The sequence below is a fragment of the Perca flavescens genome, chromosome 1 (genome assembly GCF_004354835.1).
Source record: "Perca flavescens isolate YP-PL-M2 chromosome 1, PFLA_1.0, whole genome shotgun sequence".
NCBI lineage: Eukaryota > Metazoa > Chordata > Actinopteri > Perciformes > Percidae > Perca > Perca flavescens.
In genome coordinates, this window is record NC_041331.1 from 15,914,377 (window position 1) to 15,929,136 (window position 14,760).

Sequence of the window (14,760 nt, forward strand, 5' to 3'; positions counted from 1 at the left end):
TTTAAATAGGAAAATCATACTGTTACTTAGATGGATCAAAGTGGAAAGAATATTGATTAAGTCTCGCACACAAATGTCAAACATGCATTTTTTTTTTTTTTAAATCTGAATAATTTCACATTTATTAAGAGAAATGACAGACTATTTCCCATCTGATTTTAAAATACTATAATTAACTGTTTTTGTGTTTCTCATTTTGCAGACAGAATTGTTGATTTTTTTTTTAAATTGCTATTATGCTGTTTGTTGCAACTGTAGGATTTTTATTTCAGAGCTATATGTCTTGTATTTACTCATGTATCAAAACACACCTTATTAATGTTTGGCAACTGAAAACCCTTTTTTATTATTGCATATTCTTATACAAATAGTATTCCTTACAAAATCAAATGACACTCAGCCAAAAAAGTCTTACAAGGGCTTGCATGTGAATCTACTCTTCAGCTGTAGCTCACAACAGTCTCTTGTAGCCGATTTCAGTTTTTCCTCACAGCATTTCTCAGCATTTTCCAGCAGCAGTCTTCGCTTTGTTGACAACTGAGTGCAGGTAGGAGTAGAAGAAGAGAAGGTTATCATATTCTCCTTTGTACTCCTGAGAAAGGCAATGCACTTGGAAGTCATTGAGGAAATAATAAATGGCCTCGATAGTAGCTAGGTAGGTGTCTGGTTTGCCCTTCTGATGGCGCCAGAAACACGTTTTCCTCATCTTCAGCTCTACCCGGAGCAAATCTGGACGAGAACACACGTCAGTCAGAAGAGATACACACGAACACAGAGTGATATCATGTTAAACAGCGTTGTGGGTGAAGTAAATTTGCCCCAAATAATTACCAGCAATCAGAGCTCTTTGAAAAGCTGAACAAATACAATCGTTCATGATTACCTTGCAGTCTCTCATCTGTGCTGATCTTGTTGGTCTGGTTCCATGTGCTGTCAATGAAGACCACCCTCTGTAGGGGATACACCCTTGACTCCAAGCCCTTTGCTTCATCTGGGTTCCCTGACTCCGGGTTCTCTGCGGTGTGTGTGGAGCCTTGGACTTCCTCACTTTTCCGCCTCTTTATGCAGGGTTCATAAGAGGAGCCATGGGACCTGCTTTTGGTCCTGTCACGCAAACACTGCATCATGTCTTGAACTGAGACAGCCCCTGGACCGGGGAACACCAACACCACCTGGAGAGAGCAGAGGAACGACCCAGATTCAGAGAGGAACATACAAACCAAGACTAGAGTACTAAAAGAAATGTGTTTTTAAAATGTGGTGATTTGCTACATTTAGGAAGCACTGAAAGAGAGAAATACACTTTGGTAGCAGCAAAATAAAGTTGAAAACATGAGATCGTTCAATTGAGTAAAATAGATGAAAGCACAAAAGGGGAAAAAAAAAAAAATCTAAGTTGGAAACTGTCAAATACAATCAACAGACAAGGCTTGTACACTAAAGCCACTGTAATTCTGTATGTCAAGTCAAATTACAGTATAGGATTTTGCCAAATATAACTAGTGCTATGAAATTTAAGACTTGTCAAGCATGAAATGTGAAAATGCAGCAACTGACAGGATCCTCTAAATGGGTTACAAATTCCGCACTTTCATTATAGTTTTATCCAGTATGGATCAACATCTAAAATTAGTTATACTACAACAAATACCGTACAGGGACAGTATAGTTTCAATCAAGTATTAAAAAATGTATATGAATGAATACATTTTTTCCAACAGGTAAAAGAAGAAAATTAAGCAACAGAAATATGAAGATAATAAAGAGCATTAGAGCTGAAACAATAAGTTGATTAATTGATTGGCTGATAGATAAAAATAAATAGCATCTTAATTATGGAGGATTTGCTGTTTTTCTTTGTGTTGTGTGATGGTAAATTGAATATCTTTGGGTTTTGGACTGTTGAGCGGACATAAGACATTTGAAGACGTAACGTCTTTTTTTTTTATCTTGGGCTTTTGAGAAAAAAAAAAAAAAAAATGCAACGGCAGTTGAGTTGTCTCTTTCGATTCTATAGACCAAACAATCTGGGAAAAATAATGGGCAGATTAATTGAGAATAAAAACCATAAAGGGTACAGCTTCACAGTGACACTCAAAAGGTGTGGTAAAATAAACTCCATTCCTTGATGACAAAAAATAACTAACTTGGTCCTTTTCATAGTCAGGTATGCAGGGGTAAGTGTATATGGTGACGTCACTGGGTGCGAGGATCTTGGCGTGGACTGCAGTGCTCTTGCCATCCGTCTCATTGGGATGCTTGATGATGTCTATCTTCACAGGAAGCTGAGCACGACACACAATATGTAGAGTCACGTCCAGAAGACAGTTCCATTTCAACCACACCATGTGCAAAATGTTATTGATCTTACATTAAAGAAAGAACTTGACATTTCCACAACATTATGATACTACTATTACAGCAATTCCATACTCTAGCTGAAGGCCTCTCTTAAAAGAACATCAAGAGGGTCATGACCTCTTACTGACCGTGATTAAGGGGATTTCTTGCAGGCTGACACCCAGTAATGAGCAGCATGTGTAGCAGAAGAACATCCTTGATCCTCCACATTTAGAGCATTTCAACCTGCCCCTCTCCTGTGCCTTCTCCAGCACTGCATGTGATGCCAATTTTAGACCTTGGAGAGGCTGCTTGGCAAGCTCGCAAGTGTCTGATGAATCACTAGAGACGGTTGTTTTGTCACGGCAACTAGGATGGAGACGCTGGTTCTGATCCAGGCTGCTCATTCTTGCTCTTTAAATGTTGACAAACCAGTGCTGAAGTATGCGAGCCCTACATTCATAACTGAACAATATTGACAAAACAAATGATGCAAATATTAGCAGACAGAAATAATCCAACAACTACACAACTTTCAAACTGAGGGGTGCACTAATGTGGAAAAGCCATCAAACAAGCTAGGGGTTGTTACTAAAAAGCTCATACAGTGGTCGTTTTTCAGACAATTTAGTTGAATTTGGTTGGGAGATATTGTGCATATGGATATAACAGACTGGATGTCTAGGATTTTAGTTGCAATGAAAGTATGTAGCCTAGCTTGAATGCGGTCTTTATAGTCTCATATCACAAGCTTTCTGTTTGTGTACCTCAACTCTGAAATGAACTGCCTGATAATGACTTTATTCATGACCTCATTTGACTGTTCTTCAGAGTGAAATGATCAATAATGCTCTTTCTGCTTATATCCACCATAATGACATAATGATATTTTCTGACATCACATTATCCCATCTTAGTTTACACATGAAAGCAAAAACAATCATTCTCGATATGGTGTCACATTATGAGCAGAGTTAAAACATCCTGGTATTTGATTTAGTCACTATCGACCAGTTTAACAGACAGAGTTCTGAGAAACGAGAAAAAAAATACGTACAAGTGAGGGAGGGACATGCTGTTGCATTATAGCATTAAACGAGATGTAGCTAGTTCAGTCCATTAACCACTTGACAAAAGTCAGTAGAAAGACTGTTGCTACCTAGCTAGGTGCAAAGGGAGCATTAGCTAATGTCAGCTAGCTAGAGAATGAATGTAAAGTGAGCTAAACACAGGCTACATAACGTTACAGCTTAGTGATTGCATTTAAGTTAAAGAGCACAGCATGTAGTTAACACTGAATCCTGAGGTAACGTTATCTTTCTTTCCTCTTAAGCTCAGTGAAATCTGACAGTAGACTATACACTGTAGCTACATCTGCCCCAGCTTACCTACATACGTTGCAGTACAGTCAACATTACCTGATCGTGCTAGTGAAGCTAGCTTCTGTTAGCTAGCAAGCTTGAGATGCGCACATCTGTAGCTTCCATCTTCGGCTACGAGCAGACAGAAATCATAGTGGCTAGGTAGGTTAGCTAATAACAAAGACCAAAAGACAACAGAAGTTGGTGTAGTTCAGTTGATTTGCAAGCAATACGTTGTCCACTTGTTCGTCAATCGCGTTAAAAACGTGTTTACCGGTATATATGTTGTACGACAGCGTGAATGTCTTCTTCTACGCCGGAAATACTGTTCCGTATAAAGGAAAGAGTACTTTGTTGCTAAGCACCGAATTCCGAAGGTGTGCGACCCGACGTTACCTGCAGGTGGTGGACAAATGACGCACTGCACGATAGCTAACGTTCCTAACACAAACGAGAAGAACCTCGTAGTTAGATCATGTTAATTTAATAAAAGTCATTAGTTACTGTAAACGGAGGAGTCTGTGTTAGCTAGTTAAATAAACCAGTAGCTACGTGTTGAGTTACAGTTATTAGTTAGCTAGTGGTAGAGTTCAAATTGGCTAGCTAAGCGTCAGGGAACCTTCATTTTACTCCGTCAATCACGTTGTTACGTGTTATGTTAATGGTGTCGCCGTTAAGTAGCTAGCTAGGTTAACATTAACATTTTCCATAGACAAATTTAGTGTAGGCTATGTTTCGTTATTAATTTGAAAAAAACATTCACATAGCTTGTTTTTGGGGGAGTTTCGTGATAAAAGTTATCTTCATATCGAAATAAATCAACAGTAAATGTCAACAGTAAGTATGATTTGTACATTGTTTTTTATTTCCAAATAATTTTAAATAAAAAGTTGTAAATTCAGCTAACAAAGTTTCCAAGGCTTAAAGGTGCAATATGTAATATACTATTTACTGTATATTATCAAAAAATGACCACAATGTGTCATCAGATATTAAGGAAACATGCTAAGTTGAAATACTAGCTTTGCTTTCTGACAACAATGCTAAAGCCAGTATTTTATATATATAGCATATATCTTTTTGAAATGTCTGTTCCATGATGCAATGTTAATGCGTCATTTGATCCAGAAGCTAGGTTGTCAGTGTTGGTAGGCGGTGTCTGACGGTGCCGGTTGGGGGTGTGATGAACAGTGGCAATAATAGTCACGATAAAGATAATGGGACAGTGACTATAAATAGTAGTGATAGTAGTTCATGGCATAGCAGGGCACTGCAGGGCGTTACAGGATGTAGCAGGGCACAGCAACTGCCTATTTTGACAGCCAGGCCGGGTTGCCAGATATACCTGTGAACACAAACCCAGCGCGCTACAGCTGTAGCTAGTACAGCCGTGGAAGCAGCAAACAAACGAACGGGATCAATGGAGATAGATTTATTCTACACGCCCTAAAAAAAAACTTGCCATCTTTCTAAAAGGTTGCATTACCAGAGACGAGGTAAAACACAGGTAAATATTGGAGATGCATTTAAAAGAAGGAGACAGCTTAGAGCCAAAAAGGACACAGAGTTGACAGTTTCCTCCTTAACAGGTAAGCGTTGAGCAGCTTTATTCATTTATATCATGGCTAACGTAGGGATAGTCATTTTCATTTATTTCAACATTCATGTGCTTGCAATAAATTATATAGAGTACTCGAGTTAGTTACTTGCAAAAAAAAGAATTAGACACCGCCAATGAAGTGATCCTGATTGGTGCTAACGCCGCCGTGTTAATACAGGCTAACTGCTAACGTAGGATCCATGACATATGCCAGAAACTGCAAGTTTGACTTCCTCATAATGGAAACATGCAATTTAACTTTGGCAAAACACCCCATAGCCTGAGTTGTTGGACTGGGACACAGTGTTTTCTACAGGTCGCTTTGCAATGTAAACGTTATGTTATTGTTGCTGTTAACGTTACCATTGCTAGCTTCAAGGTTGTGTATGTAATGTGTAATGTACAGTGTACAGACAAGCTGTATAACGGGTCTGGAAGTAGTAGTACCGACATCTCTCCCCTGCCAAAATTGTTCCCCCGCTTCTGTTCAGCGGGCGTAGCCGACAGACAGTCCCTGTGCCCTGGGTACAGGCGACCGTGAGGTCTATTAAGTGGCTGTTGCAGTGACGTTAAGCCGATTAAAGGTGGCTTTCAGTCGGGTACAAAGCTCCGCAAGGTCGCAGTCTTTTTAGCGGTCGTTGTTGTTACAGTTAGTCAATAAAAGATGACTGTCAGCCGGGTACATAGCTCTGTGAGAGCACAGGCTTTTATATGCTGTGGAGTAATGTCTGGCAATGCGAGACTAGCATCAAGCTAACATTGACATTGTGTGACGTTGGGTTTAGTGTTCTCAACCTGGCAACTCCCGTGAACTTCGACGCTGGGGAGGAGGGGCTGGGGAAGATGACTCTTTTCAGTATTTTGAATTTGGACTGCAGCAACCATTTTAAACGCTAGCTGTCAGTATTACATATTGGACCTTTAAACCTACATTGTGTAATTTTTTTGAGTTGATTCTTAGCAAAAAAAACTTTTGTTCTTTCACAAATACGTGCTCATTCATGTGTAATTACAGTGGGGAAATAAGTATTTGACCCCTTGCTGATTTTGCAGGTTTGCCCACTTACAAAGAATGCAAAAATCTACAATTGTAATCATATGTACATTCTAAGAGTGAAAGACAGAATCCCAAAGAAAATTCCAGAAAATCACATCATATGAATTTATTAAAATTGATAACCATCTGATGAGGAAAAACAAGTATTTGACCCCCTGGACAAACAGCAAGTATTCTGGCTCCTACAAGCCAGTTAGTCTTTCTTTAAGACACAGCCCCAATCCGAACCAATTATCTACATCAAATACACCTGCCTCACCTCGTTACCTGTATAAAAGACACCTGTCAACACCCAAACAACCAGCATCCAACATCACCACCATGGCCAAGACCAAAGAGCTTTCTCGGACATCAGGGACAAGATTGTTGATCTGCACAAGGCTGGGATGGGCTACAAGAGAATCGGAAAGCAACTTGGAGAGAAAAGATCAACTGTCGGTGCAGTTATCAGGAAATGGAAGAAGCACCACACCACCGCCAACCTCCCTCGGTCTGGGCCTCCACACAAGATCTTGCCTCGTGGGGTGTCCCTGATCATGCGAACGGTGAGGAATCATCCCAAAACCACAAGGGGGGAACTGATGAATCAACTGAAGGCAGCTGGGACCACAGTTACAAAAGAAACTGTTGGTAACACACTACGCCGTTATGGATTGAAATCCTGCAGCGCACGCAAGGTCGCCCTGCTCAAGAAGAAACATGTACAGGCCCGCATGAAGTTCGCCATTCACCACCTGGACGACTCAGAAGAGGCCTGGAAGAAGGTGATGTGGTCAGATGAGACCAAAATAGAACTTTTTGGCCTCAACTCAACTCGTCGTGTTTGGAGGGCAAAGAACACCGAGTACAACCCAAAGAACACCATCCCCACCGTCAAGCATGGTGGTGGCAACATCATGCTTTGGGGGTGCTTTTCAGCCAAGGGGACGGGACAACTCCATCGTATTGAGGGGAGGATGGACGGGGCCATGTATCGTGGAATTCTGGACCGACATCTCCTTCCCTCAGTGAGAGAGCTGAAGATGGGTCGAGGATGGGTGTTTCAGCACGACAACGACCCTAAGCACACCGCCAAAGCAACAAAAAAGAGTGGCTGAAGAAGAAGCACATCAAGGTTCTGGAGTGGCCTAGCCAGTCTCCAGACCTGAATCCGATTTGAAAATCTTTGGAGGGAGCTTAAAATTGAGTTGCCAGGCGACAACCTCGGAACCTGAATGATTTGGAGGCTGTCTGCAGGGAGGAGTGGGCCAACATCCCTGCCGAAATGTGCACAAACCTTGTCACCAACTATAAAAAACGTTTGACATCTGTGCTGGCCAATAATGGCTTTTCTACAAAATATTAACATGCTGTTTGTCCAGGGGGTCAAATACTTGTTTTTCCTCATCAGATGGTTATCAATTTTAATAAATTCATATGATGTGATTTTCTGGAATTTTCTTTGGGATTCTGTCTTTCACTGTTAGAATGTACATATGATTAAAATTGTAGATTTTTGCATTCTTTGTAAGTGGGCAAACCTGCAAAATCAGCAAGGGGTCAAATACTTATTTCCCCCACTGTACTTCCACCAATTAATCAAAGTATTCTCGTAAGCGTAGCCTCCATCTTTAAAAATACATTAGCCAAAGAGGGACATACCTCCGCCCTTCGCCCTTTTACACTCAGTGGCACCGTGACGAATGCCAGCAGGAGATTACTCGCCAGGGAAGCGAAAAAGAGAATTAAAAAAATGACAACGTGACAGGCAAAGCAGCAAGACCAAAGTTAATATTGGACACTTGCGTGTAAACGATGGAGATACTAAGAGCTAATTTTGGGTTTGGCCACCGTAGGACTTAAAACAAGATCGGTATGGGAGGGACTAGAAAGTAATATTCAGTTGGTTGTCATATACAATTTCACCGCTAGATGGGAGAAATTCTTACACAATGTAGCTTTAAGTGTTTTGTGTCTAATATCTTAACATATCAACAAAAACAGAAAACCCTTGAAACGTGTCCTATTTTGTGTACAATCAAGGACTTGGGAGATCAGACCAGTCTCCTCAAACATTGCATTTATTAAGCGTACAGTATGTATATTTAAATAATCATATACTCTTGTTATACTATTCGAATCATCACATTAAACATAACCAACAACAATATGACCAGGTAGCCTATATAGCCTACAACACATTACATAGAAGCAATGTTATGAATATCCATAAAACACTTGACTATACAACAATTAGATGCATCTCTCAAACATTGCATTTTAAAGCAGTCAACAGAAGGATATGCATTGCTATGCATGTGCCATGAGACACACGCACACACACACACACACACACACACACACACACACGCACACACGCACACACGCACAGAGACTTTGAACCTACCGGTACTTTGAGTGGAGGCAGCCTGTCCTCTCTCCAGTCCCTCCTGTCATTTGAAGCTGCATGCTTATTTAAGCCCTTGTCTGTAAATCTTAAACCCCTTAATGAAGAAGGTCGCGTCCGATGATACAGATGTGAATTTTGTGCTAGCATAACAAAATGCGGAGTCCTTTTCCACTGAGTAGCCTACGCAAGGCAGTCCCTGTTCAAATACCAGCTAGAGGAAAATTATCGGTTTTTTTTAACCAAACATTTTGACTGGATATTTCCTCAACGCAACCTGTTTGGGTTTGTCCGTCACACCCCCTGATTCAACAGTTAGTTGTGGCCCAAATGCTGCCCGTCACGTCGTAGCCTAACTTTCTTTTTAGTAAAGCCGTGATAGGCTGTTGCAGTGTAGATTCCCATCAATCAAACAAAAATCACACCATTGTTTATTTATATTTTTAATGTTTTAATGATAAAGAATGCAACATTAATGCAACACAAAATTAGCAACTATGATAATATAAAATTAAAGTAATTTTTTTAAGAGGTCTGTGCCTCAAGTGGGGGGGCACAAGCATTTTTGGGGGCGGGCCCGGCCCCCTATGGTCCGCCCATAGCGACGGGTGTGGCTTTCATCCTGGACCTTTCTTCCTTTCATTCTTCCCCCTAGCTAACTTTACTTAGAATAACAGACTTCCTGGGCATCACAATTTTTCATATTAGTGTATGTACAATGATAATATGAATATAAATGAATATTGAAGTCAAATAAAATCTTAATTCAGTCTAATTATTATGATTTTTTTCCACTCTACTACAATGGAAAGTTATGAGGTGCTCTGCAACCCGTCATTCTAATCTGTAGCTTCAGAATAGATATTTGGCAGCTCCTATGTTTACTTGTGTCTGACTCCCCGCTCGGTCAGTCTGCCGTTTCCTCTTTCTCTGTTCCTCCAACAATGCATTCCTAGCTTTCTGCTTCTTTTTTGCTGGCTCAGCCATAACGATAGTGTGAAAAAATCCATCGCTACCTTGTTAACCGGTTCCTGAATGGGCGTATGTGTGCAGTGCCGTGAAGCAATTCGTTAGTGCAAAGTTCCCCTTTAAGACACTTTCATTTTTGAAAAAACTTGAAAAAGTTGGTGGCCCCCCAGCAGTAACTCTAAGGATCCCGTAGGGGCCCCAGAAGATCTCTGCTTTAGTCCAATCAAAGCTGGTACTATTAAAAGTCATGTTGCATTATCAACATTCAAGTATAACCGATATTTCTGCAATGTGGCTGATCAAAACTTGAAAGGTTAGTTCAGGGGAAACTTGTGTAAAATATTAATATGCATTTGTCTCATCCAAAGCCAGATGTGCTTCAGATGATGTGAAACAGATTGCTTTACTGTATGTCAGATTTAAAAAGATACCTGAGCTTTTTATGACAACAGACAATCACATGCAGACTTGCATGGCAAATGGATGTGTATTGAATGAGGTCTTCCAGTGTCTGTGATATTAAATTACAAACAATCAGAAATCTGCCAAAAGTGTACTGTGTGCCAGGTTGCTTTAAGAATCATTGCAGTGAAACATAGTTTATCAATATAAATCATATTTTTCAAACCATGCTTACCTGTCTTTCCTGTAGGCTGTGATGTTCAGGATCTAGGAGTCACTTGGTGGTTGTTCCTCCACAGGTTCAAGGTGATTATGCTCTCTAAAACTTTACAAAATGTTTTAAATGTTCTACTTTAGTTTCCATAGACAGGATTTTCTGATTATGCCTTTCACTTTTTTTTGGTCTTTATGCTCTATGTTGCCTTTGGCATTACATTGTCAAATAGCTAGACACAACAATATCATGGTTGAGATCCATCCGCCTGCATCAAATATCAATGGATTGACTGTTCCTGACATGTCATCATTAAAATTCATGTCTTTTTTTTGTTTAGTCTAACACAGAAGAATGAAAAAACAAACTGTCAGGCAGCTGCATTTTCAGGAATGTTTGTTTTACTGTAGACAGCAGTCCATATAAAATCAAAAATAAAACGTCAGTCAGAAATTTAAATATAAAATCAAAAATTTGAAATATGGTCTTTCAAGTGTATCAAGCAATCAACATAGCATTTCATTGAGCATTCCCTGGATCAAAAAGGCAACTGGATGACAGATGGCACATACCTGCAATGCTTCTCTTAGACTGACAGATTTTCCATATTTGACATAGTGTGAGTTTTTGAACAGTTGCACGTGTGCTTTTCAGGTATGAAGCCCAAACAGGAGCTGAAGTTGGCCTGTACAGCAGCTGGAGATGAATATAAAGGGAGAAACCCTGCCTATGGTAAGATATATACTTAAAGTGTGTTTTTGCACGTGGTTTTGTTCTCACTAGTGCATACATGTGTTAATGTGCGTGTCAATGACATGTGCCACGATGACCTCCCAAATCCCAGAGTGATTTTTGCTTAGAATATTAAGTTTAAAAACCTGCTATGCATCCATAATATATATATGTGAAAGCAAACTGAAAATCCAGCATGTCTAAGTCAAAAGCTTTAATCATAAATCCAGTACAATACAGTGGCCTTGTGTTGCAAACCATCCTTTTTTTGGATACCTCCCTATTTCTACAAAAAAAGAAGTTTCTTTGTGCTGATCAAAACACCGAAAACACTCAATAACAACAATGTCCCTGTTTCTCTGGATAATCCACAGACTCTGCTATAAATAGTTGTCAGTGGGACTATTTATTTCCATAGAATGTAGTTTCAAGTAATCATAATGTAGCAGCAAGGGTTAAAAAAAAATGCAGATCAATGCCAGCACTCCTCTTTTAATATAATAGTTTCTGAGATTTTAAGTTTTCAAAACAAGCAGTGTATTTGCAAGGGATTATTCCCAGGCCTCCAAAAATAACCACTGAATACTATGTACTTGGTTTACTTTCTCAGCATCTAAAAGACAAACGGAGCCTCAAATGCTGAAAAACTTCAGTACTGTTATGGAGTTGGCAATACATTTATTGGACAAATAAGAAAGCTAAGTAGCCAACATTAGCCACACAAACCAATGTTGGTGCAATATCTGAAACATAGCAAATATCAGCATTTGCCTGCATTTACAACCACTCTCATTTTGCACCCATTCTAAAATAGTATAACCTCTTTATGTATCTTCTCAGCGTGGTGGACAATGTGTCATATGACTTCTTTATGAGCATGTACCAATTCAAATAACCATCACTGTAATCCACCTATGCTGACCTAGAGCTTGCAGATTAGTCTGCAGCAAAATTTGATCCAGAAGCTAGGTTGTCCGTTCACTGACTTCTCTCGCTGCTGGACCACACTACTGTGGTAAAGACACAACGACTCATTACCTGTGATTAGTGATTACTGAAACACTATGAAGCAATTGTTTGTAAAATGGTTTACCGTTTCGAAGCATGTGATACAGTCAAAACGACAACATCTACTGGCCAAATTCTTGGTATTGCATTTCTACGAATGAAGTAAATCTGAGACTGTAATCAAACAGTCAGAATACTTACTGCTTTTGTTATTGTTATTTTGTTCAATAAAGCTTGTATTATAAAAACACAAAATCACTTTTTAAGATACTTTACAGCTCTGTTTTTAAATACAGTAGCAGAGGCCTCTTTTGGGATGGACACGTGATTTTTGGCATTGTGACGCATCCAAAACATCTCGCCTACATACATCCGCTTTGAAAGGTTGATACTGTGTCGATTAGACTGCTTCAAGCACAATATCACAACATTTCCTGTCCTTTTCTTACTGAAACAAATACAGTTAGCAATCCCTCTACAGGGCTATATCCATGGAGGACTGATTTAAGTGGGATACATTTCAATACAAATTTCAAAAGTATGTTCACCCTCGATTTCTGCCTGACTCCTGGGGGCAGACACTTGGATTGGCAATGCAGTAGGTGACGTCGAGCTAGTTAGTGTTTGTACCACAGTCAACAGCAGAAACACAGCAAACTATGTGTAACGTTGGAAAAACTGCCTGTATTAACATAATACGCCAACAAGAATCTATGTGGTTATGTGAAAAGCACAAAAAGGAACACTGAAAGCAGAAACTTGCAAGTTTGAGAAAGTTTTAAAATCATAAATACGTTAACGGGTCTATCTATGTCTATTTAGCATTTTAAGGCTGTCTATGTGCATCTGTTTCTTTGTAAAACTTTTTGTCTTTGTTGAAAATAAACCAATCGTCCCATATGAGCACATTTCGAGTTTACCCCCACATTTAGTGAACTTTCATAAATGAGGTGTTGGCTGGAAAACAATCTCAAACGTCCTCATGGCAAAACACAAAGAAGTCGTTAATGTTTCATTTGAAAACTTTGACGGAGACTATACCATTTCACTAGACGGGGTAAACCCAGCCCGATCTGCCGGCGATTTGATTTCGCCCTGCAGCTCAGGCTGGAAACCTGTACGTGTTTATCTATCCTGCTTCGGTTACAAATTTGCGGGCACCAATCACAAACTGGCTTATCCACCTGGCACACTATTGGCGGGGACCAAGCAGCTTTTTGTTTACATTCAACAAGCTGGCCACCAAAGCAGCAACCCGTTGATGCCGCTGTCGCTGCTATGTCACCCTGAACGTTGGTCTGATTGGTTCTAGGACTATCCAATTGCGTACAGAGTCATTTGAACTATGCCCGCTGATCACGCCTCTTGTGCAGAGAAAATACAGAGCAGACTCACCAGACTAATGTTCAATCTTAAAAGATTGAGCTTGGTCTGGTGATAGCCAGACTACCATTTCACTGGATTTGTATTGCTATAACTTGGGTCCAACCTGTCAGCTATTGACTTTTGGAACCTGCAACAGGTTAGACCATTTAGAACGTGCATGTTTAAAATTGTGGTCTACTACATTCAGAGGTGTCAAGTAACGAAGTACAAATACTTTGTTACCTTATTTAAGTACAAATTTTGGGTATCTATACTTTACTGGAGTAATTATTTTACAGCAGACTTTTTACTTCTACTCCTTTTCACGCAATTATCTGTACTTTCTACACCTTACATTTTAAAAATAGCCTTGTTACTCCTATTTCAGTTTGGCTTGTTTTCATTCCGGCTTGTCATCGTTCAAAAAGACACACACAAAAAACAAACCTTTTCAGATAAATCGCGCCATCCGGAATGAGTGAATTTGATTGTGGTTGGATGAGAAGTATAAACATATACCCTTCCGACACCCTATTGGTTTGTACGCGATCCATCGCCTATGCACAGACCCGGTGCTAATATGGACCCGGTGCCTTAACGACTGTTATCTACCGGACCGAATAGCAACGCAGATTTCGGTGCCTTAGGTGCCACTTAAATGACTGCGCTTCTCTCTGATGCTCCGAAAAAACAGACGTTAGAGGGAACTGAAACATCGCCGCATGGGACGTTAGTTAACACTACACTCGACAGCAGCTAACGTTAGCCTACCGTTAGCTAGCAGCTGGAGTAAACATGGTTAAAATGCTGTTAAAAAGTGTGTCTGTATTTCACTGGAGAGGATTGTAACACCAGATGTAGCCGTTGTCTGAAAAACACAGAAGAGATGAGTCACCTTTTTCAGCCCTTCTGAGTTTTCAGGTATGATTTTAATATAACATTATAGTCATTATGGCCTTTAGAAAAATGTTTTTTTTGTGGAGGTGGGGTAGTGCACTATAGGCCCCTGTGGGGCAGGCTAAGCTTTTGTCCTTAATGGCATTTTTTCCCCCTTACATTACTTTTACTTTTATACTTTAAGTAGTTTTGAAACCAGTACTTTTACACTTTTACTTGAGTAAAAAGCTTGAGTTGATACTTCAACTTCTACAGAAGTCTTTTCAAACCCTAGTATCTATACTTCTACTTGAGTAATGAATGTGAATACTTTTGGCACCTCTGACTACATTGGATCCAGTGGAATCTTGGCCATTAAACAGTATTATTTGCTCTTGTAGTGTGAATATTTGTTTTATTTGTTTGTAGTCCACAATCATTTCCCAATGT

The 14,760-nt window shown here is 39.8% G+C and overlaps 2 protein-coding genes across 6 annotated transcripts in view; one reads left to right on the top strand and one right to left on the bottom strand.

Annotated features, from left to right (window-relative positions):
- Positions 1 to 315: 315 nt before the first annotated feature.
- Positions 316 to 4,341, bottom strand: dtwd1 (DTW motif tRNA-uridine aminocarboxypropyltransferase 1). Of its 2 annotated transcripts, XM_028573763.1 has the most exons (6): positions 3,976 to 4,341; positions 3,759 to 3,872; positions 2,490 to 2,805; positions 2,148 to 2,285; positions 884 to 1,172; positions 316 to 729 (listed from the first exon to the last, which is right to left on the bottom strand). In XM_028573763.1, exons 3-6 carry the CDS (start codon positions 2,745 to 2,747, stop codon positions 500 to 502), a joined length of 915 nt encoding a protein of 304 aa, XP_028429564.1. In that variant the 5' UTR covers positions 2,748 to 2,805; positions 3,759 to 3,872; positions 3,976 to 4,341; the 3' UTR covers positions 316 to 499. The 2 variants fall into 2 exon arrangements, with proteins under 2 accessions (XP_028429564.1, XP_028429555.1); XM_028573754.1 differs by having other exon boundaries at positions 3,759 to 4,341.
- Positions 4,033 to 14,760, top strand: part of secisbp2l (SECIS binding protein 2-like) — an 82,057-nt gene continuing 71,329 nt past the window's right edge. For 3 of the 4 annotated variants that reach the window (XM_028573674.1, XM_028573691.1, XM_028573682.1), the window contains exons 1-3: positions 4,033 to 4,538; positions 10,366 to 10,421; positions 10,984 to 11,061. In XM_028573674.1, coding sequence (XP_028429475.1) covers positions 11,032 to 11,061 — 30 coding nt within the window. In that variant the 5' untranslated portion in view covers positions 4,033 to 4,538; positions 10,366 to 10,421; positions 10,984 to 11,031. The remainder of the gene's footprint in view (positions 4,539 to 10,365; positions 10,422 to 10,983; positions 11,062 to 14,760) is intronic. The other variant, XM_028573708.1, reaches the window with a different exon arrangement.

What these genes read in the sequence shown, in the direction of transcription:
- dtwd1 (XM_028573763.1), bottom strand. Translation starts at nt 2,747, where the DNA reads ATGAGCAGCCTGGATCAGAACCAGCGTCTCCATCCTAGTTGCCGTGAC. An exon ending in AAGAAATCCCCTTAATCACG is followed by an intron (nt 2,286 to 2,489) that starts GTCAGTAAGAGG and finishes TGTCGTGCTCAG; the next exon opens with CTTCCTGTGAAGATAGACAT. An exon ending in CACAGATGAGAGACTGCAAG is followed by an intron (nt 730 to 883) that starts GTAATCATGAAC and finishes GTTCTCGTCCAG; the next exon opens with ATTTGCTCCGGGTAGAGCTG.